Below are 18,172 nucleotides of genomic sequence, written 5' to 3'. Positions count from 1 at the left end.
TAAACAGTCCTTATATTAGGAAACAAACAAATAAAAACATTTGGTGCCAACAATATAAACTTGCAACCCTTGTAACAGCTCATCCGTTTGTATAAAGGTCAGTTACCAATACATCCAGGTGGGTATTACAAACACGGAGGAGCTTTTGCCTGTGAAGGAGATGCTGTTCTCAAAGCAGTTCTGCTGAGTGTTAATGTTTGTCAGCCGTTGCCGTGACACAGCGTGAGTGTCACCCCTGCTTGTTTACATCCGCCAGATGAAACCTCTTTACTCTCCTGCGGGTGAATACACTGACTGCACCTTATCTCCCTTATCTATGTCCTCTAACTCCCTGGCAGAACAATGGCAGGAGGCAAGGTGACACTTATAAAGATTAACATGAAGACACAGGGGCCCACAGATGTATGAGTAACAGCCAGCAGACACAACACCAGAGCACCAGCAGAGATCATACTGCACATAACAGGAAGAGGGTCATACAGCTGCTGTCATTATGGTAATCATAGGTCCACGATCAATAGAGATGTCCCTATAAGACCTGGTGTCAGAGTCTCTTTACTTTATCACAGTTACTGTTTGCTCATATATTGACTTTTGTGTGTCGGTGGTGTGGCGATATTCAAATGAGTTCACGATTCTCACATCATTGCTTCTCATTCAACAACCAGTGACACGCAAAGTAGGAGACAGTGCCAACATTGAGAGAGGGAAGAAATTGAGCAGAATGAAGAGGGGAAAAGCAGTTATGAGGGGAGGGTATATGGAACGGATGGGAGAAGGACATAGAAAGGAGGAGATGAGCGGGATGTGAATCATTGAGATTATTGGAAGATAAATCACGGCTGTCAAGGTAATCGTCTCTTCTGGCGATAAAGCCTCCATCTGCTGGCTGAAGGGAAGGAAGATGAAGGGACTGCAGGGGCCACACATTCTCAAAAACTAGCCTCAAGACTATTTTCCACTGCAGCTACTTTCACAATAGCTTAGCATTTTTGCTACATTTTCAAACTACTGTTGCTAGACAACCTTACTTATGACCAGTAGCTTATGGAGAGTGCTAATTAATGACCACATTACTGAGTCAGTTCAATGACTTTATGACTCTTCTCCACACGCTCTACTGTTACTGTGTGACGAGCAAAATGCTAAAATACTGTAGATTACACTAGCAGCAATGACACATTTTGGGCAAGGGGGCTAAAGTGGTTCAAGGATGCCTTTTAGGACATTCTGCAACCAAAACCATCACCAACACATCATTTAATGCATATTAATGTTTGTTTTGTTAGCACTACTGTGTACCACCCTTGGTGGTGATCTTTTTTTTATTGACTACACGCCTGAATTTCCCTGAAAATCTGGCACTGAGCATAAAGGTTATATTTGTTATATTTGCATTGTTTGCGACCCTAGCATGGTTACAATACGTTCACACACAAACACATACTGACATACTTAAACACATATTTTCAAGGTGAAAACAATACCACTGTCTTCTGTTTCTACTGAGATGGAAATATGCAATTACAGTGCATTCACAAACAGGAAATCACAAAATAAGGTTCACTTGTGGCTGAACTAAGTTGGCTGAGGTTTTAAAATGCACACCATATTAATTGTATGTTTTCGCTCTGTCTCCTTCAGATTGGTAGACTTCACCCGGTTACCCTCCCCCACCCCGGAGAATAAGGACCTGTTCTTTGTGACACGGAGCTCAGGGATCCAGCCCTCCCCAGCACGCAGCTCCAGCTACTCCGAGACCAATGAACCCGACCTGGGCATGGCCAACGGCAGCAAGAGCCTGTCCATGGTGGACCTCCAGGACCCCCGTAGTCTGGAGGGGGGCCCAGGTCCCAGCTCCTCGGAGGCCCTGAGTGAAGGTGTAAGCTCTTTGGGGGTGTGGTCAGCCAGAGTCCCACAAGGAATCATCCCGGGGGGTCCCACTCTGAGGAGGTCAGGCCAGACCCCCCCCACCCTGGCAACAGAGAGCACCCCCGGCCGACCCGCCCAGCTCCTAGCCCCCCTCTCCTTCCAGAACCCTGTGTACCAGATGGCGGCCTGCCTACCTGTGTCCCCCCGCGGGATGAACGACTCAGGGTCAGAGTGCCAAAGCTCTGTCAGTTCCCATAGCAACAACGAGGATGGGACGGCGGGAGGGAAGCACTCCTTCTTGAACCACGGTGGAGGAGGTGGAGGGGGGGGGGGGAGCAGCGGGGACGAGTACACCCGGCGCTCGGGGGAGTTTAACCGCCGACAGCTGTCCCTCACAGAGCAGCAGCACCAGCCCACCGTGCCCAGACAGAACAGTGCCGGCCCCCAGCGGAGGATAGACCAGCCCCCGCCTCAGAGCATCACTCGGGGCCGCACCCCCCCAAACCTCCTCACCAGTGGACCCTACCCACGGCCCTCCTCTGGAAACATGATGACCAACTCACCGGACTGGCCCGGCAGCGGGGCGCGGTTACGGCAGCAGTCCTCCTCCTCTAAAGGGGACAGTCCGGAGACCAAGCAGAGGGGGCCACACAAACAGGTACGCACTCACAGTGTAGCGTACACATAGTCTATCAATTGCCCACCCTGTGTTACCTTGTGTGAAAAAATCACTATTCATGTATAAAAAAAATAAAATGATCGATGAATTTAAGTAACTTAGGGAAAACTCAGCAAAACTAAACCAAATATCTGTCTTAAAAACACTCTTTCTGGGTTAGGGTTTCTATTGTTGATGTATGTGCAATACCATATTTACATGTACATGCCACATGCTGTAACAAAAAAAAATCCCAATTTAGGATCAATTCAATAAATCTGAACTCATAATCTTACCTCTTCCTAAACACAAATAATATTGATGATAAACTATACGCTTGTTCAGTTTGATTAAAAAGTCCCGTTCTGGTGAATTGCTTGGGAAGGGTTTGGGAAAAAGTGAGGTTAAAAGTGGATAAATAACACTTGGATTTTCCTGCACAATTCAGTTGTTAAACGCGGCCCCCAATAACTTATCAGGATTTTCTTCTATTTTGTATTATTTATTCACTGTGGATGCATGTGAGAAAAGTGTGTCAAGGTCACACAGGGTGTCTAACTAATACACAAATCATAATGTTGTGGTGGAAGTATTCTTCTGAATTCCAGTAAAATATTTAAAGATCATTATTCAAGACAGCCAACTAGAGCTGCCTCAGGCGCTATCATACCAGAGTACTTTTCCCGTACTTTTCACAGAAATAGTTCCGATAGTTCCTGGGATGTTGCGTTTTTCGGGAACCTTTTCACCCCTTTTTAGGGGCTTTCCTGGGGAGAAAATGTTCCAATTTCTGATTGGCTGGGCGAATTGCAAACCAAAAAAAAAAAAACTCCAAGCCGCCATTTTATTTCCTCGCATTATTAGCATTCGCCCAGCGCACCAACGGAGAGAGACTAACTTATGGCAACACAAAATAAAACATGGGATCGGTGTGATGAGGAGGTGTCGGCGCTTCTGGCGATTTACCCGGGGCTTCGGGTGGCGATTTACTGCCACCCAAAGTCCCGGACTCTGGGGGGCTCCGGGACTTCGGGTGGCAGTATACGCCGTGAAGTTGTTTGCGGCCTGCCAGTAAACCCAAAGCAGAAGAAGAAGAAGTGACGTCAGCGGCTTCATTTGCATAATCTTCCCTCAGGGACTTATTCTGGTGTGAACGCGATTTACTAGATAGTTCCGGGGAAATAAAAGTTCCGGGAACTATTCCTGGGAAAAGTACTTGGTGTGAAAGCGCCATATGTAATCACTTAAAAGTTCTTATTACAAAATGGCAATTGTATCTAATGTTAAAAAAGGCTGTGTGGGTGGGCTCGGCACAGGCACCCTAATTAGGTTTAGTCTTGTGTGTGTCCTCACAGTGGGGGGCTTTACATTGTTTGATGCATTCACCCGAAAGTCTATGTTCAATATTGTCAGGTCAGGACTATCAGCTGTAATTAAAACACTGGTCAATAGTTGCCCTTGGATAATGGCTCAAGGGAAGGGCATATTAACCATAATGCTTTGCTCTCGTCTCTGTGGGATAGTCTACAGTATTGACTTATTTACTGATCGCACCAAACCCTAATTAAATGTGCATGTGAGGGGAACTCATTTATGATGTATTTGTCGAAGCAGCAAAGGACCTTAAAGCCACTATGTGAGGATGTTTATGTTTTTTTAAAAAAGATTTGGATTGTAATGCTGGTTGCTCCATTGCTTTGGTCCAGAATGACATTTCTCCACAGCTTTGGGATGGATCGCCATATAATTGTACACGTTAATGATCCCCAGAGCTTTGTGATCAAGTGACCTTTTGCACCACTAAATCTTAAATTGTCTAGTAAAATATCTTGACATAGATTTTACATTTTCTAAAGACCTTCATGGCTCCCAGATCAGAACTCAGAATCAGAATCAGAAACAGGTTTATTGCCAGGTAGGTTCGCACATACTAGGAATTTGACTAGATGTCATGGTGCATGATTTTGGTGACCCTCTGACTTTTCCTTCTGTTCGATGATTGTGGTTTTTAGAGAAATATCTCTCACTGACTTATTGTACATACACTTTTATTTCCCTCAGGATGATCTGTAATTACTTTGGTGTTCTAACGATAGCATTGGGTTCATTTTTTGAATATGTATTTATCATAATTTTTTGAATATAACTATTTTTGATCCTACCACAGTAGAAATTCAGAAATATTTGAGTTCTGCATACTGGCTTTAAGTTGACTTTCCTACCCATTGAACCTACATGTGCTACATCTAAAAGATTCAACGTTAAGTATGTGTCTAGAAAACAGTAACATTTTGATTCCAAATGAATTTAAATTCATATCTTGACTTTTCCCTACAGGTCTCGATTCAATAATTAGTCAGAATGAGTGTAATTGTAACAACAATTATAATTCGTTTTAATCTGTAGGAGTACAAGTTGTATTTAACATTTCCAAAAAAAAAAGACTAGCCAATGAGGAAACGGCACCCACATTTTATTTTTTTATTACATATTGTCCGTTTGCAAATATTCGATTTTCAGCCTTTTAAAAAGCCCTCAATGCAAATGAGTGGGCTGAACTGTAAAAACATCCTACTTCTGCTCTCGTGTTCTGCAACAGCCCACAGCTTTTCTTCTCATCTGTATATCAGACAACTGGCAGATGGAAACACACACACACACAGACACGCACACACACACACACACACACACACACCTTAACTGCTAGTATCTGCCTCCAGGCTGATTTCCATTTCTCTAATTTAATCTTACAGTGTTTACCTTCTTTGCTGCTAGTACGATACTGTAGGCGTACACACTCACACTCACAGATCAGCGCTTAGAGGTGTGTGCTCCGGTGTGTGTGTGTGAGCTTGAAGACAGCGGTGTGTATCCATTCCACCTACTGCTTTCAGTCCAGATGATTTGGTGCATTTCAAGCTTATTTCTGTTGTTTCTGTGCTGTTATTGCAACCTGCCCTCCCTCCCTTCCCCTCCCTGTCACTTGCACTCGGCTCATGTGTGTGTGTATGTGTGTGTGTCTGTGTGTGTTGTATTGTGTTCACTAGGCCCCCTCCCCAGTGAACCCCAGTGCGCTGGACCGCACAGCAGCCTGGCTTTTGAATATGAATGTGCAGTTTTTAGACCATGAGGGGATGGAGCCCGAGTCACTGAGAAACAGAGAGGATCTGACTCAGGTGGAGAAGGTAACCTACCTCCTCATCCGACCTTTGACCTTTTACCAACCCCTCCTTTCACAACCCACCTCAACCTTCCGCCCTGACGCTCCCACTCAACTCTCCTTCCTTCCTTTACCCCTCATTAGCTCCTGCATACACCTCCCTCCCTTTAAACAGCCCTTCCACACTTTAATTGTCTGCAGGATTTATCTCCACTCCTTTTCCTCTAAGCCTTCAGACGTACCCAAAGTGACACTTATAGTCATGATATGCACATTTATTACATCAAATGTAGGTAAATAGCTTATATTGTGCGTCAGGCAGGCTCTGCATGAGCACACATAATACCTCAATCTACCATTTTTGAGAAAATGCTCTTTCTTAGTGCTGTACATGCTGTTTTTCTGGGATGCTTTTTTCAATACCTGTGCTTTTCACACAGTCGGCAGTGAGCCTCATTGTGTCAAGTGCAGGAAAGTCATAGCAACAGCAATGACAATAGAAAGTCTATCACTTTTTCATTTACAAATCAAAGTATCAGTTACTTTGATTTGGGATTCAAATTCACTGGAATTGTACCATATTTTACTTACGTGACAAATAAGATCGATGTATTGATGGTCTGTAACAAGAAAATATTTGTTATTTTCAGCCCTAGACTCAAAAGATCAATCAGGTTTAGGTTATTTTATTTGTAGATTTGTATTTCATTTAAAAGACAAAGGATCCATTATAACAGACATAGGCAACAGACGGCAACTACTGTGAAAAGAGCACCCTGTGTTCCATCACTTTAAAAACCCACTTGTACAAACATGAAACAATCAAGTAAATAAATGGGCGGTGCTTCCAGAGCAGCCGTGTGACACCGCCACAACTTGATAATCCATAATTAAAATATTTGCAGCTGTTGACCAAGAAATAAACTAACCATTGTGTTTGCACGGCTAAAAATACCCTACTTATATTGTCAAAATCCACGAATAACTCCTAGAAATACTGTGTGCAGTGAGGGGATGCTGGATGTTGTAGTTTGAACCTTCTTCCTTCATTAAAAAAGGTCCCTCCGCCTGCCTTTGAATAACTCCCTCACAACTTTCCCCCGTCTCTCTTACCATCTTTGGAATGAACTACAAAGCCTGAAGTGTGTGTGTGTGTGTGTGTGTGTGTGTGGTGTGTGTGTGTGTGTGTGTGTGTGTGTGTGTGTGTGGTTGTGTGTGTGTGTGTGTGTGTGTGTGTGTGTGTGTGTGTGTGTGTGTGTGTGTGTGTGTGTGTGTGTGTGTGTGTGTGTGTGTGTGTGTTGTTCACAGCGCAGACATGTTGGAGCTTGCATGGATGTGAGGGATGGAGACAGAAAAAGCATTTTTTTGCTGTTCCTACCCTCAGCTTCGCTTCCATGCTGTGATTGGCTGCCACACGCTCCCCCACTTCTTCTTTTTCCATCTATAATGAATACAAGCCTGTCATCCTAACATAGCTCATACTTTATGGAAGGCAGCAGCCGCGGCAGGGAGAGCAACCAAAGAAGGAAATAACTTGAGTCTTAACAAAGAAGCCGCCGCCGCCACCTTAAAATAGCAGAGCCGCAATAAGAGGAGGGCTGCAGCTAACGGTCCACACACTCCTCACACACAGATCTACAGGAGCCATTTTCAGCCTTCACACACATTTACACGAGCTGCATCTGCTCAGAGATCTGTAACAAATTACAGCATGCATGTGTCTTGATAGGAGGAGTAGACTTCAAAAAGGAAATTCCAATACATCAAATCATATTCTCATTTCAACACAAGCTAGTTCAATAATAAGACAGTTCAAATACCAAAAGAAATGTCCCGGTTGAGTACCACTGAGTGTTTCATTGCATAACAAGTGAGGCACTAACATTTTAGATCTTTTGTGCAGTGGATTTTGATTTTGATTTCTGATTTAGCAGGAAGTCAAGGGTCGACTGTTTTTGACATAAAAACTACTACAGTGTGTTGTCCTATGGATTATGTTTACATCCGTTTATCCTTATTGCTTTTTTAACCGATGTGTTTTTTAGTCCTCTTTTGTTATATAGTCTTCAATCTGGCTTTTAATGTGTGATTGTTTTTGCATTATTTGACTTTAACTTTAACTATATATTTATTTGTTGTTCCTTTATTTTCTCTTCACTATATCTGTAAAGCGTCTTTGAGCACCTGTAAAAGCGCTAACAAATTAAATCTATTATTATTATTATTAGTCAGATGTACTTTTCTAATCTGTAGTTGGTCAAATGTCAAAGGCCTAAATCAAGATAAGAAACAATTAGAAGCACTCAAGTGAACAGTGCTTGTTTATAATAAACACATCAGTTCCAGCCGTAAAATAATAAGTTAGTAACAGCTTGTATTGCACACAGAGACCTGCAGCCCTTTGCTAAGGTACCGTTTGAAACACAGTACAGTTCATTCATTCTTCTTTAATAGTTTGATTTGCTCTGAGTTTATCCTACAGTGTATTCCAAATATAGAGGAGAGAGCCAAGGGCACGGTCAGTTCACTTGAAATGTTGTCAGCATTCTATTAGGTACTTTGATATATGTTGTATTGATAGCTAACTGTGCACTTGATTTCTGCACAATGCACCGTGGAGAGCGATTCATGGGTAGTCTTTGTCTCTTCCATGTGGGCGCTGAAAATGTTAAAAGGTTGTATTTTTGAAGTCTTGTTTTGACATTATCTACAGTAATTCTAAAACATGCACACGTGGTAGGGAAAGACATCGGGGTACAGAGTGGATGTTTGGTGAGTTTGTCAGCGGCAGGTACAGACGCAGTAGATCTCACAGCAGGAGATGTTAGAGATACAGAGAGGAGTGGACAAAAGGCCATGAGGTTCATCTATTTGACGTCACCGTTCCTCCTGGGAAGAGCGGGATGATGGGGGAAATGTCCCAGTAGTGGGCAAGAGATTGACGTGGAAAAAGAAGTCGAATGTGGCAGTTAGTCTGTGACCTGCTTAGTTCTTCTTCGTTAATGAGCTGCAGCATGTTAACATACAAAACACAGAGAAACAGCTCATTTGAAATGAGCCTTATTTCATTGGCAAGAAGGCCCCAATAAGATGTATCACTTTATTATCTGGGAAGAAGAGTGTATAACTGTAAATAATAGCATTATAAGACTGTTAGGCTTTATCATAAACTAATAGTTTATAGATGACTATGTCTTGAATGTATCTTTATAAGTTTGTTATAGTTGATTATAGCCTATAACATTACAAACACATTTGAGTTTAACTTACTAAGTAAATCATTTTAAAAGCTGTGTTGCTTCATTAAAAGCTGTTAACTCTGCATAATATTAAGTTGAGTTTTTTCTGCAGGTACCAGGTCTAGAACAAAACAGTGTCTTAATAGGATACCCTTTAAAATGCACTTTAACAATACACTTTCAAAGGACACTTTTTGAAAGATGTAAGGCATGACATGCAATAAAGTTAGCTAAATGCTAGTAAAGATTACATTAACACTAAATAATGTTGAAAAGCATCTTACGAGGACCTTATCATTAGACGCCCTGCAAAAAACATCACTTCACTATTTAGGCTCTATTCCTTTGGTCTAAAAATATGTTAGTATCAGGTATATCAGAGAAGACTTTTGACAGGGGCAGGGAGCTTTAATCATAACAATAATACATGATATTTCTACAACTCACAGACGCTTTACGGTATGAGGGAGGGGAGGCAAACAAGGACAGGCAAACAAATGAATATAGTCAATAATATAAACAGAAAAGGCAGTCAAGAGGAAGTTGATTGAGAGGGGGGGGGCTTATGGGTAGACAGAGTTGAAAAGATGTGTTTTGAGGCGGGACTGAAAGACTGTGAGGGACTCAGAGTCACGGAGATCTTGGGGCAGGGAATTCCAGAGCCTAGGAGCTGCCACTGAGAAGGCCATGGCCGTTTCTCGATGTCGAGTAAAGCTGCTCCAGAGCCACTATGTCAAGCATACTACGTCATCGAGTGGCGCCGAATCACTGTTTAAATGCCCAGCATACTTGTGCTACCAAGCAAGCCTCCTCGACATGGAGAAACGGCCTCTGTCCCCAAAGCTGCAGAGTGTGGATGTGGGAATGGATAGGAGTCCGGCTGCGGTGGATCTGAGGGACCGTGGGGGTTGATAAGGAGTGAGAGATAAGGGGGGGCCAGATGGTGGAGTGCTTTGTAGGTGAAGACCAGAATGTTGTAGTTGATGAGATGGGAGACAGGAGATAATGTAGAAGTATAGTCAATAGTCTAGTATTTTCTTCAAAACAACTGACATGATATTGATTTCATTAAGTAGAACAAACAGTGCTGCATACATATGACAGTATAACAATCTGTTCACCCCTTTTAGTCAGGCTAGCAGCGTGACTTCAAGCATGTGATTAGCAGTCAGCTGACCTGGATTGCCATGACATCAATTTATTCATAGAGGGTTAGTCCTAATGACAACCAATTAGTCAATATCATTATATGATGTTTTAACTGCTGGAGGGAAAGCCATGGCAAAAGAACAGTTGTTCATGTCCCTTTGAGGAAGACTTGAAATGAATTTGGCTAAAGTTCAATTATTCATCAGGTCAAAATGTTCATATGCTATACTTTGTTTACTGACCAATGTCCTCTGCCTCAGTTGCAATTTGTATTAATCATGTATATATTAAAACTGTTAAACATTAACATTTGTAAAGTGTCATTGTGGGCAAGTTGTTGTTAGCCTTTAGCTCTTAGCTCGCAGTGGCTGTAGGCTTTTGTAGGCTTCACTCTCCCTGATCACAGTGTCCCTCACTGCTGTAAGAAATGTGTTTTTCTATCCTGAAGAGATTCGATTTCTCCATTATTCCCCCCCCCCCTCCCCTTGCCTGGAGAAAGCTGCTCTGAGGTCCAGCGAGAGGTCAGAGAGAGATTGTCAGAGCTTATTTCACAGACTAGACTCCTACTTCACTGCCATGCCTCCCTTCTCCCTTCCTCCTCCTCTTTGTTCTCGTTTCATCCTAAACTCCCTCTCTTTTCTTTCACTCTATTTGAATGCCAGTTTGACTTCTCAATAAGGGTTATTTCAGAGGTCTCACTGATGTCTTTTCTGCCATAAAAGCATTGCTAACTGGATGAAAGTGAATGATTGGAAAGAAAAAAAGGATAATTGATTCCCCAAAACGTTTTTTAGGGCAGCTATTCAGGCAAAGTGTAAGAGTGCAATAATGAAAATGGCTTGTAAATGAACCGTGTGATTCCCTTCTCTGCCTAAATGACTCTCTCAGGGACAACAGGATCTCATCTCAGGCCCGATGAGAGATGTCTTTTGCTTCTTGTCAGCTATCTCAATGAATGCGTCCCAGCTGATAGGGATGATGATGATGATGATGATGGTGATGGTGGTGGTGATAAGCAGAACATGATGATGGTCCTCTCTCTGTTCAGTACCAGCAGGAGATCCTGGTGCTGCAGGAGAAGCTGCGGGCCTCGGTGCAGAAGCTGGAGGAGTACGAGGCCCGTCTGAAGGGCCAGGACGAGCAGGCCCAGAAGGTCCTGATGGAGTACCAGGCCCGGCTGGAGGAGTCCGAGGAGCGCCTGCGCAGACAGCAGGACGACAAGGACCTGCAGATGAAGGGCATCATCAGCAGGTAGGGAGGAGGAGGAGGAGGAGGAGGAGGAGGAGGAGGAGGAGGAGGAGGAGGAGGAGGAGGAGGAGGAGGTAATGGCAGGGGTCGTGTGTATTTCTTATTCTCCATCAAGAGAGCCAACGGTTTGAAGAGACTGCCTCGTAAAGCTTTATAAATGTCATATTTAGCTTTAGGGAAAACAAGCAGCAGCTGTGTCACCACGCTCGGTCTGTGCAAAATCCCCAAATCAAAAGGGAAATGTATTTTAAATATTTTAACAATTGCAATTATTTGTACTTGACTTTGATTTAGAGGAAACTGGTCAACAATATTCACAATATCATTGACACATTTTTGTTTAAGAGGTTTTTTAACAATCAAATATTTGTAGTTGTATATTTACTCTGTAGAATATTGTTGTGTAGGCAACGGCTGCCCTGCGGAACCACAGTTATTTATGCAGATATTTCTACATATTGTGCCAAATATTGGATATCCACTAGTTGTACAATCAATTAAAGGTGTGTGTGTGTGTGTGTGTGTGTGTGTGTGTGTGTGTGTGTGTGTGTGTGTGTGTGTGTGTGTGTGTGTGTGTGTGTGTGTGTGTGTGTGTGTGTGTGTGTGTGTGTGTGTGTGTGTGTGTGTGTGTGTGTGTGTGTGTGTGTGTGTGTGTGTGTGTCTGCAGGCTGATGTCGGTGGAAGAGGAGCTGAAGAAGGATCACTCAGACATGCAGGCCGTGGTGGACTCTAAACAGAAGATCATCGACGCACAGGTCAGCTCACTCTGCAGGTTCCATGTGGTTCTAGATCTATGTGGTTCTAGATCTATGTGGTACTAGATCTATGTGGTTCTAGATCTATGTGCTGCCACTTGTGTCCTCTGCTTGAGGAAACAAAGGGTCGCTCCAGAGATGTTTCATTCATAGCCGACTCAGAGCTACCGCTGTCAAGCTCGGGTGGCTCTGCTCCCTCTCTTTTGAAACCTACATTACTCATTTCTTATCTAGTTTTCTGTTAACATGAAGCCGTTCTATAATCCATGTGGTTCTTGTTCATATACAACTGTGTTTTCAAATCTGTCTAGGAAAGCCAAAAAGTGCAAACTGAAAAGTTGATTGTTGGGAATATAACGAGCTAAGAGTAATTGAAAAGGCTAAACAGTTGCGAGAAAGAAGTTAGCACAAAGTGTTCATTAATGCCTTTCAACACACCATCAGCACAAAGGTGCGTCTTTAGAGATTGATGTCAATGGGATTCAACAACAGCATGGGGGGGGGGGAACCACCATGCTGCAACATAACTTTCACCGACACGGAAAGGTGATTAATCTCCTTCACGCTGCGAGTAATGAGACTTTGCATGTGCAAACAAACACACGCCACAGGAAGGCAATAAGTTGTCTCCCTCTGTAAGCAGGCGCAGAGAATGGAAATGAGGAATCTCATTATGAAGACAGAGAGGGAGGTATGCCCGCTCTGAGCCATCTGCATGATCAACACAGAGAGCCTGGCGTAGGAAGCACACACACACTCATTTGTTAGGGGCACACAATGTCTGTATGTACGCAATATCAGGAGAGACTGACTTATGCTCAGATGTGACTTGTAAATGTGCTTTGATTTCAAATGACTTTGTCTGGATTAAAATGGAGTTCAAATGTATAACCTAAAAAGAAAACTCAAAGTGAATACTCTGCTGTAATCCAATCACTTTGCTTCGTTGGGATAACTTTTCACATATAAAACAAGCAATTTAGACACATATGTATATCCAAATTGTACAAGCAAGCCTTATAGAAAAGGAAGGTTTACTTAGGGGTTTGGATAAGAAGAAGAACACGTTGCAGTAGAAACCCCCCACCAGCAGGAATAAAGTCAAAGTAAGGTTGCATGTTTGCACTTAGGTCCCGTCTACCTAAAGTCAGGGGCATTTTGGAATGTTACTTCTGCAATGAGTGGGCTGGCTTCAGTATTCTTCACATGTTGATGTACAACATGGATATCTGTGGTTCAACGAGACAACATACTGTAGGTTTACTGTACATTACCTGACGCCGAACAAAGTCCACCGTCAGCTCCGTTCTCCTTGGTGGCCTTCAGAGAACACGTCTTCCATGCAGCACCTGCTTTTGTATATATAGATAGATTCCATCTGTTGCTCTAACTGTGTGTGTGTGTGTGTGTGTGTGTGTGTGTGTGTGTGTGTGTGTGTGTGTGTGTGTGTGTGTGTGTGTGTGTGTGTGTGTGTGTGTGTGTGTGTGTGTGTGTGTGTGTGTGTGTGTGTGTGTGTGTGTGTGTGTGTGTGTGTGTGTGTGTGTGTGTGTGTGTGTGTGTAGGAGAAGCGCATAGCCTCGCTGGATGCAGCTAACGCCCGTCTGATGTCCGCCCTCACGCAGCTGAAGGAGCGCTACAGCATGCAGACCCGCAACGGCATCTCCCCCACCAACCCCTCCAAACTGCAGATCACTGAGAACGGAGAGTTCCGGAACAGCAGCAACTGTTAGAGCCTTCCTCTGCCCTGTGGAGTGTGTACAGTTATTCAGAGAGAGGACGTCTGCATGCACGCATATGGCTGCATGTCGGTTTGAAAGACTGCAGGAGTGTATGTGTTTTTAGAGAGGATATTTCAGCTTTTTGGGCAGCATTGGAGAGGGCGCCAAGTAGCGGACAGATCCCTCGAGAAGACCACCAGACGGCCTTCGTTAGGAGGGGCGGGCCGAGGGGGCGGGGCAGAGTTTGTACATAGAAAACTCAAAGCTGTCCATCTGTCAAACACTTCTCCAGAGGATGGAAGGGACGTTAAAGACCCTGCCTACGCGTGGGACGAACCACTATTCAACCACTCACAGTGACGACCGCCTCTCACGGTCACCTTCGCAACCCTCCTTTCCTCCTCTCTTTCTGCTTTTCCCTCTTGAGAACCGAGTGGACCGTGAACACGCATTGAGGATGATCGCTGTCTGGAGAGGATTACCTTCCAGTTAAAGTCATTGTTTATAAAGAACCAAATAGGTGCGCAAAAAAAAATAGATATTTTTAGTCAACAAAAGTATCTTTATGTCCCTTTTTCTCTCTCCTTGGTGTGTTCCTGAGTGTCCCCCCCCCCCCCCCCCCATCCCCATGTAGTGCACTTTGTGAGAAGCTATTGGTACATGAACCGCCTTAAGTAAGGAACACACCTCGACTTTATCCCACAGCTCCCGATTTCTGCAAAAAAGGCACAACTTATACTGTGGATTTGTAAAGGGTACAGGAAAGGTGTACACACATACATGTATTATGAAGAGTAAAGTCAATCTATGTGATATGCTATATTGATGATATTTAATATAGATGTATGCATTTCTTTTCTTCTATAGAGTATACACACATGTCTATATTTGATAATCTCAAATATAAAAGCAGCCCTTTATTTAGGAGTGAGATCTAGTGTTCTTCTCTTGCAATGAAAGACTGTAGTGTGTCGCTGCAGAGCCCTGGAGGAGAGGGTCCCCCCCCCGAGCAGTGATCAGCACCATCGCCCCCCCCCCCCCCCCCCCCCCTCAAACCTGCATCATTGACCCTTTACATTCAGTGTGCAGTGCATGTGCTCGGTTTCTTCTTCTGGTGCTCATCGTTCTGTGTGAGTCACACGTTTGGTCTTCTCACTCTAGTAGCACCAGAGCTATGGAGAGACGTGTGAAGACCCTCACTCACTCACTCACAGGGTTTCCGTTAGAAACAGTTAGTGACGGCCCTAGAAGATGTCAATTTCCTGGACACTTGGGAGGACTTCTGATCAAATATGATTGGTGTTTATTGATCTTCACCTGCAGGCTACTTAAAGAACCACATCATCACGCCATTTAGACTTCTGATGCTTTCCATTTGGTGGAGGGGCTGCTGCAGCACGACATGTCCTCAACAATCACAGGTGGATATACGACACTAGGATCTGCAAACAGCCCAGTCTGTTTATATATTTGATGTGAGGTATGGCCCTTTTACAGAGAAATTGATCATTTGTTATAAACTACCACAGGAAATTATTTTATTCATTTTAACAGTACCATTTGGCTTACATAGCTGACCCTGTAGACCTGTACGTACCCATACAAGAGGAACTCAGTGAAAAAGAAGGACGGAAAAAATCCCAAACAAAACCAAAGCTCACCGGCTTCCCCCCCCAGCCAGTCAAATGATACAATCAGTGGCACATTCGCCCTTCAATGATGCCACACCTAATATATTGACCGGAGAGATTTAACGGAAACCCTGCCCTCTCACACTATACACTGGACTGGTGAGCCGTTCTCATAATGGCCTCCTTTGTTTCAACATTTGATCTCTAACTGCTTTATGTGTCAGTGGTGATGACGTGTGCTGCATCCAAACTGTGATTATTAACCCTAGTGACATCATTTTGCTTATTTTCTTCTTCCTCGCTTCCACCCTTCTTCATCCCTTGTTCTTCTAATGTGAAGATGCTAACTCACAGATGGTCTTAACATGGGGTTTGGTCCTTTTATCTCTCTTTGCATCTCTCCCATGCATCAGCATCTGTATTTTGTATATTTTTGTATTGATTTGTTCTTACCTGTATCAGACTGTAAACATCAAGTGTGAGGCTCCGCATGCTTCACCTTGCTCTCGAGACAATTTTTTTGTTGCCAATTCGAAGGTGATGACGACAATGATGAATGCTTTGCTGCAGACATATATACAGTAAATATATGATAACCGAGTGCATCGTGAGGCTGGACAGCCTGGGAACGTGTAAATAAAATGCACACACTATTTTTACCTAATGTTAACAGAGCTTTTTTGTAAATGTATCTTGTGCTCAAACTCTGCTGTATCTATTGATATTGTAAATACAACATAGCTCAGTCGGTCATCTGTCCTCATGGGGTAGAACTATACAATTTAAATTAACCTTCAGTGTTTAATCCCTGTTAGAGCTATTGTTTTTGTATTTAGAGTGTAATATCACTAGCCAAAAAACGGATTAAGGAGCAGTTAGACTCTTGGGAAGTAGTGGAACATGCCGCCCAATCCTGTTATTTCTCATCAGTCTAGCTCAATGCACTTGTATCCTCGGTGGTTGGTGTTTATTTGAGCTTTTTAGCTTTAAGTACCCATTTCAGTTGTTTAAAAAGTGGCATATTTCAAAACCTAAGAAAGGGATTTTTTCTATAGACCATTCACAAACCTTTCTATCAGACTGAAGAAGTCTCATCGCGCAAAAAAATTGTACCTCACATTCAGTCCTTAATCTTTTACTGCAGAGATTAAAGCAAGACTATGTTACTTTTGACAAACAAATAATACTTTATTACAAATCATTCAAGATACATTTGCGATAAAAGGCATATTCATTATTCAGTTCACTGGAATAATGGCTATTAATAGTACTGCTACCATGCTTAGCATTTTAGCTAAATGCTAAACTGTTAACTACTTTTTAGCATTTACCTTAGCTAAACACATGGAATTAGTGATGCTAATTCTCGCATCGTCTGTTATGACAAATCACTTTTGGTTTCCAACATTAGCAAATGTCAGGTCATGTTTGCTTTAAAAGGCAGTTATTCAATTCAGTTACTGTAAGAGCATTTTAGCTAAATGCCAAGCTATTGGTTTTTTAACTGTTTAGCATTTAGCTAAATCAGAGGATTAGCATAACAGTAGTTAAGCATTACGCAGAGGCTGTTGTTTATCAAATTTGACATAGTCTTACTTCAAATCTCAGTTTACAACTATACAAGTTAACTGATATACTTAGTACTGCTTTGTTTTTTTAATTTCACTTCTCATCAATCAGTTATTTTATCCCCTCCATGTTCTCACCCAGGTTTTAGTAGGATAACCACAAGCTCTGGTCACACATTTCATCCAGTCCGACAAAAGATCTATTAAAAATATAAAGCTATAAATAAAGTAAAAGATGTTGTATGTTTTCTATTATCTTGTAGAAAATACTTTTGTAAGTATGTTGAAAGTATAAAGTATTTGCTGGATTCTGCTTCCTTTGACGACAGTGACAAAACAATAATGTACAGAGGAATTTGTGTTGACAAAATGTGGCTGTGCAATTTATGTACATTTGCAACTAGACCTATTAAAGTTTTATTTAGCTATTTTAAAAATGTTGTTGCCTCTTGTCTGTCTCTCGTTATTCTCTTATCGTGATATGTAAATTAAGATTATTTTGAGTGTGGGAGCTGCATCTCATGCGCATTAAATACTCAAGCAGGCCTAGATAGATGACAAGTAGCTAGAGACCATATGCTCAGACGAGCGGTCCAGAGACAGAGTGAAGGGTACGATGTGACACTGCTCAGAGCCTGACCTACATAACGCCTCATTGGTATTCCCCACAGTGGAGCAGAAAGACTGGAAATAACGGGGAATTCTTTAGCAAAATGTCTCTTTCAGAATGAACTGTTGTTTTTTTTTTTTTAAATGCTCACACTTTGTTTCTAAATATAGCTCAAAGCCAGGCGACATGTACTTATCATGAAACAGTATGTTCGAATGGGGAGTGTGGAGCTCATTAACAGCGGATCATTCTCAGGTTTATTAGAAGGAAAGCTCCTATGAGGCTAATTGCTCCCTGAGAGTCACACCTGTTCCTTTGGCCAAGTGGAACCATCTCTCTGGGCATTAAGGTGTCAGGCTAATGGAACACGAGAACCACATTAATAAAGTAAACATGTCATGGTATAGTATGTCCAAAAATATGGAAAAAAAGCGTCATATTATAGTATTTATAGTTTTTCTAAAAGAAAAACATGTCAAATAAGGCATGATATAGAATGTTCTGTTTTTTAATCATCAAAGTTTAGTATGTCCAAAAATTAATGTGAACAAAAGTCATAGTATT

General features: G+C 42.6%; 1 protein-coding gene across 18 annotated transcripts in view; it reads left to right on the top strand.

Moving 5' to 3' along the window:
• The window catches only part of LOC117561490 (disabled homolog 2-interacting protein-like), a 232,662-nt gene extending 215,223 nt beyond the window's left edge, over window positions 1-17,439 (top strand). For 16 of the 18 annotated variants that reach the window (XM_034238951.1, XM_034238947.1, XM_034238950.1 and 13 more), the window contains 5 exons: window positions 1,645-2,530; window positions 5,578-5,715; window positions 11,127-11,329; window positions 11,994-12,081; window positions 13,644-17,439. In XM_034238951.1, coding sequence (XP_034094842.1) covers window positions 1,645-2,530; window positions 5,578-5,715; window positions 11,127-11,329; window positions 11,994-12,081; window positions 13,644-13,811 — 1,483 coding nt within the window. In that variant the 3' untranslated portion in view covers window positions 13,812-17,439. Of the gene's footprint in view, window positions 1-1,644; window positions 2,531-5,577; window positions 5,716-11,126; window positions 11,330-11,993; window positions 12,082-12,724; window positions 13,543-13,643 lie in introns of those variants that run through there. The other 2 variants (XM_034238953.1, XM_034238955.1) reach the window with 2 other exon arrangements.
• The last annotated feature ends 733 nt before the right edge of the window (window positions 17,440-18,172 follow it).

This window comes from Gymnodraco acuticeps, unplaced genomic scaffold (genome assembly GCF_902827175.1).
Source record: "Gymnodraco acuticeps unplaced genomic scaffold, fGymAcu1.1, whole genome shotgun sequence".
NCBI lineage: Eukaryota > Metazoa > Chordata > Actinopteri > Perciformes > Bathydraconidae > Gymnodraco > Gymnodraco acuticeps.
The sequence above is the reverse complement of the archived record's forward strand: the minus strand, read 5'-3'. Positions and strand labels throughout refer to the sequence as shown.